The following is a 12,964-nucleotide window of genomic DNA, read 5'->3' as shown; positions in this document are numbered from 1 at the left end:
TAAGTGTGAAAATGAGAGCTTGTGCATGTATATGAAAGGTAGATAGCCAATGAGTGAGCATGTGAGTGGAAGGGAGTGTGCGCGAAAATGAACATGTGCATTCGAGTATGAACATGTTTTAGAATGTGTTTACGAGAGAGAGAGGATAAAGTTTGTTTATCCTCCTTCCACTAATCCAGAACAATCTCAGGGTGGCTGGAAATCAATGCTAGTACGTAGTTTCTGTGTAGGGATCTATAGCAGCCTGTGTGTTCTGTTTTCCTAATAGGTGTGGTGTTGTTTAGGGCCTGGTGTAATATTTTCAATTTTGCCTTTTCATAGGTAGGGTTGTTACTGTTTGAGTACTAGTATTTAATGTTACTTTGGTATGGGAGGATTACTAAATAGTAATTGTAATTCAGTTTACGTATGGCTATCCGAGGGCTAAACCTATGATTTCCAACTGAAATTTTGACAGGGTTTTCTGGTTGGCACAACAGTTCATGTAAATACAATATACATGTTATAAGTGATGTTTTAATGTCAAAAATCTGTACTCTGAATGCACTTTTTCATGTGAAATCTCCCTTTTTAGATTGGAGAGGAGGTTAAGTAATTTTAAAATAAGCGCATAATTTTTGTGTGTACGTTGACAACCTTGCACCACACAGTTGCTGGTGGTGCAAGGTTGTCAACTCCACCTAGGATACCTAATACCCTTGCACCGGCCCTAAGGGAGTGGCAGGTGGTAGAGTTCTCGGAAGTGTGGTAGGTTGGCCAGTTTCCTAGAAATACTGTCACTGACGCTTTATCTGCCACTCCTTTGGGAATCCTGAGCTTTGCTTCTCACCCCCCCCCCCCCCCCCCCCAACATTTCAGCCTACTAAAAGCAGGACTGTGCTGTGGGACTGTGCTGTGCATTTGTGGGGGAGGGGCACCATCTCATCCTTTGCCTCAGTCAGCAGATTGTCTTGAGCTGCCCCTGATTCCTATTATAATATTTCCTTTTTTGATCGCCATCGCATACTGAGCTGAGGAATTCAATGCACTGTATCTCAATCAAGTTGTCTCATGTCTAGCATCAAAATACATCCATAAAACAAGAAAAACAGTAAAACAATCAGAAACACTCAAGATTTGCAAGGGAGAAAAGACACTAATTTCAACAGGAACGGTATCTTTAAAAAATCTTGCAATATAGATTATAATGCCCTGATAGGATTACAGGGTATTAGCAGATAAGCTAAGTATTTTGGCACTTTAAACACTAGACAAAAGATCCTGAATCTACCCTGATCATTACAGGAAAGGACTGTAACCTTTATAATAAAGGAGTTACATGATTGTACACTTTTAATCTAAAAAGCGACTTGGCTGCAGTATTCTACACAAGTTGCAATTTTGCAAAGCTACAGACAGCAAAACCTATAACAACTCATTACAGTAATCTAAATGATTAAGAATAAGTGCAGAAACAACAATTTGATGTTCTTGGTTTTCCAGAAACCGTTGTAACTGCTAAATGTATTGTAGATAATAAAATAAATGTGGACTAATGCCACTCCCTGATGAGGCATAGTTAAACTAATATCTCGTTTAAGCCCAAGTAACTTCACATCTTTCAAAGGTCTCTTTATATTTAGCATCTGAAGTGATTTCTTACATTCTGTGTGCTGTTTTTCTTACTTATCCACAATACCACTGATTGGTGAGGATTTACTTTTAATTTGTGGCACACAAACAAGAAGCAATGTTGACCAGATATTTATTAAATCTCTCCAAGTCTTTCTGTAGACTGGGAACAAAACAGGTAACCAAGTGATATATCTATCGCTTTTATATCTAAAGTAAGATTTCTCTTTGCTAAAACCATACAGATTCTTCCCCATTATGCCATGTCTGTCTATATGGCTGGTAATTTTGTATTTAATATCTGCTTCTACCATTTTGCCTGGCACAGACATCAGGCTCACTGGTCTATAGCTTTCCACTGGAAAAGCTTATTAAACATTGGTATAGACTGGCCATCCTCCATTCTTCGGGAACCTTGGCTGCTTTAAATGATAGGTTGCAGGTGACCAGAAACAGGTTTTCATTTTCATGTTTGAGTTTTTTCATAACTCTAGGTCGATTACTATGTAGTCAATCTGATCTATAACATCTTGAATTATCACCAAGATTTGCTTTAGTTGCTCAAAATCATCTTCAAAGAATATTTGATATGGGTAGGTCCCCAACATCCTTCTCAGTAAAGCCTGAGGCAAATAATTTAGTTTTTCTGCAATTTCCTTGTTTCCCCCCCCTCCGAGTACCCCTTTTATTCTTTGCGAGCTTGTGGCCCACCTGACTTGCTCACGGGCTTTTGCTTTAACTGCATCTGAAAAAGTTGTTTTTGCCTCTTTTGCAAGCATTTTCTCAAATTCTTTTTTACCTTGTCTCACTACTGTTTTACATCAAATTTGCCAGCTCTTACGCTCATGTCTATATGCCTCATTAAAGTCTGCTTTTATTTTTTGAAATATACTCTTTTGACTGTAACTGCCTCTTTTCACTTTACCCTTAAACCATGTTGGCAGTCATTTGAGCTTCCTTTGACATTTATTTAAAGCATGGAATTTATTTTAACTCGGCTTCTAAGAAGGTATTTTTAAACAATGTCCATGCTCATGCAATCTTTGAATCTTGGCAATTACTCCTTTTAAGTTCATTCTAAATACTTTTCTCATTCTGTCATAGTTTCCCTTTCTAAAGTTATATACTGCACAAGTAATTCTACTTAATGTCCTCCCATCAGTGATTATCTCAAATTTGATTGCATTCGGATCACTATTGCTAAGTGGCTGTACCACCATAGCCCCTTGCACCAGGCTAATACATGAGCCTTTGAGGACACACAAGTTTCCTATTTATGTGTGTGGCAGCATACACAAATCTGAGTTTCACTAAATAAAGTTTCTCTTGAAATTAAAAATCAGTTCATTTGGTTCCCAATGCATTGTGTTTTTTGTTTTGTTTTTTAAAGTTGACAATTACTTAAACAATGTTTAGATCTCAAAGAATGAGCGACAGATTTTGGTATTGTACTATCTGCTCATACATAGAAAAAGGCACTTTCCCTTAGTAAATGTTTCAGTTGAAGCTAATACCAGATTACTAGGTTATAAAATAATACATACATCCTAATGGATTCTACAAAAGCTAAATAAATATTTCATATTCTGACTTATTAGGCATTGAAATCAGATCCTCACTTTTACATTTATTTCCAAATATTTTTATTGCAAGTCACTCTCAAAGCATACAACCATATGTTATATATCACAACAATCTGTTCACCTTTTTCCTCAAGTGATTCCTATTAGGATAAAATCAAATCTGGATTACCTGACAGAAGAACTGTCAAAGGTAATAATATGAGAAACTACTTTACATATACCGTAAATACCACCTTAGTAAAACAGTGGAAAATAATGACAAATTTACAGCATCATTAGAATTTTAGTCTCCGACAGTGCCCTTTGAAAAACAATGCTAAGATTTGAGATCCTTTCTGGAGAATGAAAGTTCTGTTTCATAATACTTTTCTTTGTTTTATAAGATAGTTTCAATGTAAAGATGTTTTATGCTTCCTCTTCTATTTATTATATTAAATGTTTAACTTGTGCTTGTTATTCCTTCTATTTAATTATTTAGTAGCTGGGAGAGGCATGGCTTGAGTTCTTCTTTTCTAAAAATATTATACGATAGTTTAATATCATCATATTCCTTATGAACTTCAGAAACACTCAATAACAATGACCTGAAATATCAAGACATTTCACTCTTATTGAAGATAAAACTAAACAAAGGCTGAACTATATATTCCAGAAACAAACATCTTGCTAGAGGGGACTTCTTTGTGCTGTTAAACTTGTGTCATCTGTACTAAAGTGTGTTTAATTACATGTAACATGGATTCTCAGAAGACAGCAGGACATCAGTCTTCACATATGGGTGACATCATCAGTAAGTGCCCAGGATGGAACTTTGACATCAAAGCTTCTAGAAGCTTTGAGAATCCCTCTCTGAGCACATGCAGCCCTGGCCATTCCAACACATCCCATGCAGGGCCCTACTCAGTCCATGATAAAGCTAAGTCAGGAAAAAACCAACCCCAAGGGGAAGAGGGGGAATTTTGTGAGGACTGAAATCTTGCTTTCCTCAAAGAATGCCTATTACAGGGGAGTAACTCCACTTTCTTTGAGGACAAGCAGGATGGCAATCCTCACACATGGGGAATCCCAAACTACAAGTGGCCTGGAACAACAAACGTGAAAAAAAAAAAAGTTAGAATACTACCAACAGGCAAGACTGTTTAAGGTAGCTACAGGCGATACCATTTTTTTTTTTTTTTAAATAGGTCAATTTGGAACCAAAATAATGGGCCTTAGAAGAGATGAAGCTAGGTTCAAGAAATTCCATAGGACAGACAAAACAAGTATCAAGTCAGGAGCCCTGTCAAAAACAGTAGTATGATATGAGTGTGCAGAGAGAATGCCACATTACAGATTTACAGATATCCTCCATGTAGGCAGATCTCAGAAGGGCTACTACCGCTGCCACGGCTCTAACACTGTGAGCCTTGAGATGCCTGATCAAATCCAGGCTTGGCTAGGCGTAAGAGAAAGATATGTAATTAGCTAGGCAATCAGAAGTACATTGCTTGGTCATGGTAATTGCAGGCTTACTGGTGTCAAATGAAACAAAAAGCTGGGAGTATTACTTGAGAGCTTCAATACATTCCAGAGAGAAGGCTATTCTTTGCAATCGAAACTGAAAGGTCTGTTCACCTTTGTGGATTCCAAAACAAACATAACCAAACTTAAGACGCATGCATAGAACAACCGTATTGTGCAAGGTTTGCATAAGGTGGATAACTCACTAGGGCCTACAGCTTACAAAATCCATGTGCCAAAGTGATTCCCACTAAAAATATAACATTCAAACATAGAAAAATGATGGAAGAAAAAGATCATATGGCTTATTTAGTCTGCCCATCTATGCAACTGCTCCATTCTAAATCACAAAATCCCTCAGAGATCCCTTGCACTATTCCATAATTTCTTGAATTCAGATACTGTCCTTTGTCTCCACTGCTTCCACTGGGAGGCTGTTCCATGCTGACAATTCCTCTCCCTATGCACCATGCATCTTTCTGGCTTTTGCCATCACCTTATCCGCCTGTTCGGCAACCTTAAGGTGATCAGATCCAATTACCTCCATATCCCACTCTTGTTTTGTGCATACAATTTCACCCTTAGACTGTACCATTCCCATTGATTAAGTGACACGTGATATTGATTCCCAGAAGGGCCAAGAGGTTAGTCTACATCGACATTGATGTTGATGCTCTGCTCCTGTGTTTTAGGGACTCCCGGAATTTACTGTCCAACCCCTCTTTGAAACTGCCAGCGATATCACAAACTGGAAGGCAAGAGAGGCTGCCATGGGCACCAGAGGTTAATCAGTCACCCATACATGAAGACTGAAGCAATTCCTGGAACTGCAATGATGATCTTTCCTTTCCATGGCAATGCTTCAAAGGGATTCATGGCCACCACAAGAATGCCCCTTCTCCTGGCATCACATTTTGACACAATTCTGATGCATCTTAATCCTTCCTGTGCTTGGAGTTTAGGGGGTGTTGTCACCACCCTGATGCACCTCTAGAAGTTGGTGTAGTCTTGAATACCCCGATATCAATGCCTCTGACGCTAATGCTAACTGGCCAGACAATCTCCCAAAACCCTCTAAGAATTCCTGTTGGGAATGACATTCTCTCTGGGTCATAGTCTTACAGGGAGCAGCCGAAGACACCGGGCTCTACTGCCAGACAAGTGCCAATCTATCACAAGTGTGAAAGTCCTAACCTTGCCACATAGGGGACAAAATCTAAGCCATAGTCTAGATGAAAAATAAGCAAGGTAAATTAACGACTCAAAGGCTGGGCAAAATCTGGCCAGGGCCACCCTGAAGCACCAGAAAGCAAATGTTGCTTACCTGATGTAACAGGTGTTCTCACAGGACAGCAGGATGTTAGTCCTCACAAATGGGTGACATCGAGGATGGAGCCCAACCACGGAAAACTTCTGTCAAAGTTTCAGGAACTTTGACTGGCCCCTACTGGGCATGCCCAGCACGGCACTAACCCTGCAGCCAGCAGGGGTCTCCCTTCAGTCTTGTTTCAAAGCTACAGGCAGTGCCGAAAAATAACATAAGAAAAAACGAACCCAACACCGCGGGGTGGTGGGCGGGTTTCGTGAGGACTAACATCCTGCTGTCCTGTGAGAACACCTGTTACATCAGGTAAGCAACATTTGCTTTCTCACAGGACACTGCTGTCCTGTGAGAACACCTATTAAATCAGGTAAGCAACATTTGCTTTCTCACAGGACAAGCAGGATGGTTGTCCTCACAAATGGGTGAGTACCGAGCTGAGGATGTCCTATCATGCACCAAATGTACCCAACGGCATTCAACAGGCACAACAACTGGGGTGTAATTTGGTAGAGGGCATCCACAGCCTACCGGGAAGGTGGAAGGGTGTTGGTACCTTATGCTGGAAAAAGGTTACGCAAGACAGACTGGCCGAAGATGGAATCTTGTCTTCCGGCTTTGTCCAAGCAATAATGGGCTGCAAATGTATGGAGGGAACTCCAGGTGGCAGCCTTGCAGATGTCAGGAAGCGGCACCGATTGAAGGTGTGCTACTGAAGTCGCCATGGCCCTCACAGAGTGTGCTTTAACACGGTCTTGGAAAGGAATGCCAGCTTGCTGATAGCAAAAGGAGATGCAGTTCGCCAACCAGGAGGAAAGAGCCTGCTTACCCACAGGTTGCCCTAACTTGTTAGGATGGAAAGAGACGAATAATTGAGTGCTCTTCCTGTGGGCAACTGTACGGTCTAGATAAAATGTTAGAGCTCGTTTACAGTCAAGGGTATGCAGAGTCTGTTCCCCGGAGTTGGAGTGGGGCCTGGGAAAAAAGATAGGTAGTATGATGGATTGATGGATTGATTAATATGAAACTCCGAAACTACCTTAGGTAAGAATTTAGGGTGAGTGCGGAGTACCGGCCGGTCCTGCAGGAGTTTAGTGTAAGGCGGATAGGTAACTAGGGCCTGTAGTTCACTAACCCTGCGAGCTGAAGTGATAGCCAAAAGGAATAACACTTTCCATGTGAGATATTTTAGGTCACAGGAGTGAAGAGATTCGAAAGGTGGTTTCATAAGGCGACCAAGAACCAGATTAAGGTCCCAAGATGGGGCCGGAGGACGTAAAGGTGGCTTCAAATGGAGCAATCCTTTAAGAAAGCGTGTTACAAGGGGTTGTACTGAAATAGGGATACCCCCGATACCTTTATGGAAGGCGGCTACCGCACTGACATGCATTCTAATGGAAGAGGTCTTTAGACCTGATTCTGATAAATGCCAAAGATAGTCCAAGAATTTGGAAATTGGACAGGAAAGGGGATCAAGGGACTGAGAAGTGCACCATGATGTATACCTTTTCCATTTGTAGGAATAAGATTTTCTTGTGGAAGGCTTTCATGAAGCGATCAGGACACGAGAAACTGAATCCGAAAGGTTAAATGTTTGAAGGACTAACCTTTCAACATCCATGCCGTCAGGGACAAGGCTTGGAGGTTTGGATGGAGGAGGCATTCGTCGTTTTGAGTGACCAGATGCGGGTCCTGTCCCAGAGGAATGTGCCTGCGGATGGAGAGATCCTGGAGTATGGGAAAACACACTTGGCGTGGCCAGTGCGGTGCTATCAGGATCATGGTTCCCCTGTCCTGACGTAGCTTCACGAGAGTCTTCAACAGAAGAGGAAGTGGAGGGAATGCATAAAGCAGACCGGTTGCCCACGTGAGGGAGAATGCATCCCTGGGCCGAGAGTGCTGGCTCCGAATGAGAGAGCAGTAATTGTCCACTTTGTGGTTCTGAGGGGACGCAAAGAGGTCTATGTGGGGATAACCCCATTGCTGGAAAAGAGAGGTCGCTACCAAGGGATTGAGTGACCATTCGTGTGGTTGGAAGCCACGGCTCAGCCGGTCTGCCAAGACATTGTTCACTCCTGGAAAGTAGGTGGCTCTGAGGTACATGGAGCGGGAGAGGGCTTCTGCCCAAATCTGCGCAGCTTCCTGACACAAGAGAAAGGAACCTGTGCCCCCCTGCTTGTTCATGTACCACATGGCCACCTGGTTGTCCGTCTGAATCAAGATTACGTGGTTCGATAGGCAATCTTGAAAAGTCCTGAGAGCATGTCGTATTGCTCGAAGTTCCAGGAAGTTGATCTGGTGCTTGGCTTCCTTTGGAGACCAGAATCCTTGGGTTTGTAAATCGTTTACATGGGCTCCCCAACCGACGTTGGAAGCGTCGGTTGTGAGAATTATTTGAGGATCTGGTAGGTGAAAAGGCAAGCCCTGTAGGAGGTTGGATTGAGTTTTCCACCAGACAAGAGAGAGACGGAGTGCATCGGTGATGCGAACAATGGAGGACAGAGGCTGAACAGCTTGGATCCATTGTGATTTCAGAGTCCATTGCATGACTCTCATGGCCAGGCGGGCCATGGGAGTCACATAAACTGAGGAGGCCATGTGCCCCAGCAGAATGAGGAATTGTCGAGCTGTTGCTGTGTGTTGAGACTGCAACTGGGAAGCTAGGGACACAAGGATTTGGACTCGTTGATGAGGAAGGAAGGCTTTTGCCTGTAAGGTGTCCAAGTCTGCCCCAATGAAGGATAAGGTCTGAGATGGGATTAAGTAGGATTTCTCGTAATTGACAAAAAACCCTAGAGAAAGTAGAGTTTGAATTGTCAAGGTCAGGGAGGACCGAGCGATTTGCTGGGTTGGGGCCCTGATTAACCAATCGTCCAGATAGGGGTAGACGTGGGCACCTTCCTTCCTGAGAAATGCTGCAACTACCACGAGGCATTTGGTGAAAACTAGTGGTGCGGATGCCAGGCCGAAAGGGAGCACTCGGTATTGATAGTGATTTCGGCCTACTAAAAAACGGAGGTATTTGTGATGAGGTTGAGTTATCACAATGTGAGTATAGGCGTCTTTTAGGTCTAGAGAGCAGAGCCAGTCCCCTCTTTGCAGCAGAGGGAGAAGCGAGCCCAGGGTTACCATCTTGAACTTCTCTTTGTGAAGGTACTTGTTGAGGGCCCGTAGGTCCAGGATTGGTCAAAGTCCTCCTGACTTTTTTGGGATCAGAAAGTACCTGGAGTAGAACCCTAGTCCTTGTTGTGAGGGAGGAACGGGTTCTAGAGCGTTTGACTGGAGGAGAAGGGAAACTTCCTGCTCGAGAAGAACAGAGCGATCGGTGAGTCCCCACGCCTGCATGGTTGGGGAGTCCAAAGGGAGAGTCAGGAAGTTGAGGTGGTAACCGTGTGCAATTATCGCTATCACCCATTGATCTGTGGTGATATGATGTCATTTTTCTAGAAAGTGGCTTAACCGACCTCCTACTGGTATGGTTGGAAGAGGGATTTGGCAACTGCTCTCTAATTGAAAGTCAAAAACCCGATGCAGGGCCAGGTTGTGGAGCTGCTGCGGGCTTTTGTTTTCGAGACTGGCGAGACTGAGATTTATGGTAAGGCCTCGCAGACCTAGACTTGGTTTCTGGGGGATAATACTTCCGTGGACGAAAGAAGGACTTTTTTGGGTCCTTCTTGAACGGCTGTTTAGAAGGTCAGAAGGAATGGATGAGAGCTGTTTAAGTGTCTCATGATGATCCTTCAATTCAGCAACGATTTGCTGAATTTGCTCACCAAACAAATTATCCCCTAGACAGGGCAGGTCAGAGAGCCTGTCCTGAACCTCCGGACGAAGGTCAGTTGACTTAAGCCAAGCCCAGCGTCTTGCGGAGATGGCCGTAGCAGAAAGTCTGGTGGAAGCATCAAAGATGTCGTAAGCTGTTCTTATCTCATGCTTCCCAGCTTCAAACCCTTTATTTAGTAGGGATTGAAGTTGTGGTTGGAACTGCTCTGGTAAGGTATCTGAGTATTCCTGTATCTGTTTAAGAATGACCCTATTGTATTGGGTCATATATAGCTGATAAGAGGCTATTCTGGAAATTAGAATGGCTCCTTGGTATACTTTCCTACCTATACTATCTAGGAATTTATTTTCCTTAGTAGGAGGTATGGAAGAATGTGGCTTTATTCTTTTAGCTTTCTTTTGAGCTGATTCTACCACAACAGAGTGGTGGCCTAGCTGAGGTTTCTGAAAGCCAGGTGCTGACGTACAAGATAGGTAGAGTCAGCTTTTTTGTTTACTGGAGCAACAGATTCAGGAGATTCCCAATTCTTTTTTAGAAGGTCCAGAAAAACCTGATGAATTGGAATAGAAGTGATGACTTTAGGGGCATCCAAGAATTGGAGCAACTTCATCATCTGGTGCCTGTCATCTTGCTCCGATTGAAGCTGAAAAGGGACCAACGCCGACATTTCCTTCACAAAATTTATGAAAGAGAGGTCCTCAGGAGGAGAACGCTTTCTACTTCCCGCAGGAGAGGGTGGTGAAGGCAAATCATCGGTGTCTGTGGAGGTATCATCACCCCAGGTGTCATAAGGATCAGGTTGCTGACCTGTAGGACCATGAGGGGGTTGGATACATGAAGGCCCCGGTTGAGGCTCCGAGAAACTCGAAGGAATTGCCGGGGGTATCGAGAATGTCCTCGATGGCATCGGTGCCAGCATCGAAGGAATCGGTGTCGGCATCGAAGGTATGGGTGCCGTCATCGAAATTCTCTATGGAGCTGATGTACGTATCGCCCCCGTGGAATGTATCGGTGGTGAGGGACGACATGGTACCGATGGTACTACCCCCGAAGGGGGAATTCGGTACGGTGTTTCTCCACCCGATGAGATAGCTGTCGGAGACACGGGTATCACCGGAGGAAGGGCAGTCATAAGCGCTTCCATCCGGGCAAGCAGCGGTGCCAGTGCTGCTGGAATCGGGTCGGTGACCGGTTCCACTCTCGGTGCCTGAGGAATCTGGAACCGATGCATCGCCTTGTCGATGGCCTCCTGGACCAGCCGGTCCAGTTCTACCCGGAGACCTGGGGTAACAATACCCGGGCTCCACAGGAGAGGGAGGCTGAGGCTGAGCCGGAGGGACCACCGTCACCGGTGGAGTCGCGGCTCCCAAACCCCGAAGGGGTGAGGGTTGCCTCGGTGTCTGCGAGACAGGAGTGGACGGTGCCACTTCTGGTCGAGACTTCTTCGAAGGAGGCTCGGACAGTACTGAGGTCGATGACTTCGATTCCTCGACGGTCCGAGACTTGTGACGTCGATGGCGATGTTTTTCTCTCCGATCCCCGCGATCTTCGGGGGAAGGGACGGGAGTCGATGGCCGCGGAGACATCGATGGCAGGCGGTCACCAGGAGGCTGTCGACGATGGTGAGACTTTGATGGTGCCGGTTCCGATGACGTCGATGCAATCGATGGCGTCGGAGTGTGAGCATGGAAAAGGAGTCCCATTTTCTCCATTCTGGCTTTGCGACCTTTTGGTGTCATTAGGGCACATTTGGTGCAAGTCAGGACATCATGCTCACTCCCTAAACACAAAACACAGACTCTATGTGGGTCTGTGATGGACATAGTACGTGTACAGTCCAGGCACCGACGGAACCCCGACGCCATGGCCATAGGCCAAAAATTTAGCCGTGGGACGGTCGACTGCCAACAGGCCTCGAGGGCTGAACTCGACGGTAGCCGACAAAAACAACGGCAAAAAAGTACCGCGGAGCAAAATTTGAAGAGGGGAGACCCCTGAGGGGCAAATTTTTCTTCAGAAATTAGTTGAAGAAATTCCTGTCAGGAATGTGGTAAGAGCTCCTTAACCGCGTGGCTTACTGCTGCGCGGAAAAAAGAAGACTGAAGGGAGACCCCTGCTGGCTGCAGGGTTAGTGCCGTGCTGGGCATGCCCAGTAGGGGGCCAGTCAAAGTTCCTGAAACTTTGACAGAAGTTTTCCGTGGTTGGGCTCCATCCTCGATGTCACCTATTTGTGAGGACAACCATCCTGCTTGTCCTGTGAGAACTAGTGCACCATGTGGCCAACAAAAAAATAAAGCAAGATGGTGAAAGAAACTTAAAACAAACGAAAAAAATTACCTAGAAGATGAGAGGGTGAAAAAACATCTCATGAAGCCCAGGAAAAATAGCTCTTATGGATTCTGAAACTATTAATACAATCACTGAGAGAGAGAGAGAGAGAGATGTGGGCTCCACAGACATGATAAGAATAAGGGTCCTGCATGGGATGCAGGGAAGTTTCCATAGCTGCACATGCCATGGGTCATGTTCAAAGCTTTTAGAAGTTATGATGTCAAAGTTTTGTGTCAGGATCCATCTGATATCATATCACCCATGTGTGAGGGCTACCATTCTGCTTGTCCTTGGATAATAAAGCACATATACAAAAGACACTTACTTGCTTTTCAGCATGTCCATAATCGGATCCTTGACTTGGCAGAAAGTATAAAATCTGACCATTATTTTTGGCTATTTCTCGAAGAGCCATTGCAGTGCGCACAGTAGAGTTTCTGGCATGAACAAATACCATCACCTAAAGATTAAATTGAAATAATATATTAGTTAAGAAAACATTCTCTGCAGTCAAAATCTCTTAAAAATCTACTTATTGCAAGATTAATTCCTTTCATTTCACTTATGCAGTATTATGGATTAAAAATGACTCATCTCTTTGCCTTCTGTAATATAATTCATATAGTATCTCTTTATTACTATATACAATTACCAATTGTCATTTTATAAAACAAACCACAAAAGCTTTTAGTGACTTTCAAATTTCTTTTTAGCCTCATTGTTTTTTCTCCTCATTATTAATCTATCCTTAACTCAGATGACAATTCAGAAAATCTTGCTAGCCTGAAGGCAACAAGAAAAATTAGCCCATACGCAATTACAGTTGCTTTAGGC

The 12,964-nt window shown here is 43.9% G+C and overlaps 1 protein-coding gene across 9 annotated transcripts in view; it reads right to left on the bottom strand.

The window, feature by feature from the left end:
• Positions 1-12,964, bottom strand: part of ASCC3 (activating signal cointegrator 1 complex subunit 3) — a 1,498,074-nt gene that overhangs the window by 677,785 nt on the left and 807,325 nt on the right. For 8 of the 9 annotated variants that reach the window (XM_029595357.1, XM_029595354.1, XM_029595356.1 and 5 more), the window contains one exon: positions 12,456-12,590. In XM_029595357.1, the coding sequence (XP_029451217.1) occupies positions 12,456-12,590 (135 nt within the window). Of the gene's footprint in view, positions 1-3,313; positions 3,707-12,455; positions 12,591-12,964 lie in introns of those variants that run through there. The other variant, XM_029595363.1, reaches the window with a different exon arrangement.

Source organism: Rhinatrema bivittatum, chromosome 3 (genome assembly GCF_901001135.1).
Source record: "Rhinatrema bivittatum chromosome 3, aRhiBiv1.1, whole genome shotgun sequence".
NCBI lineage: Eukaryota > Metazoa > Chordata > Amphibia > Gymnophiona > Rhinatrematidae > Rhinatrema > Rhinatrema bivittatum.
Note: the sequence above shows the minus strand (reverse complement) of the source record. Positions and strands in the feature narration are given on the sequence as shown.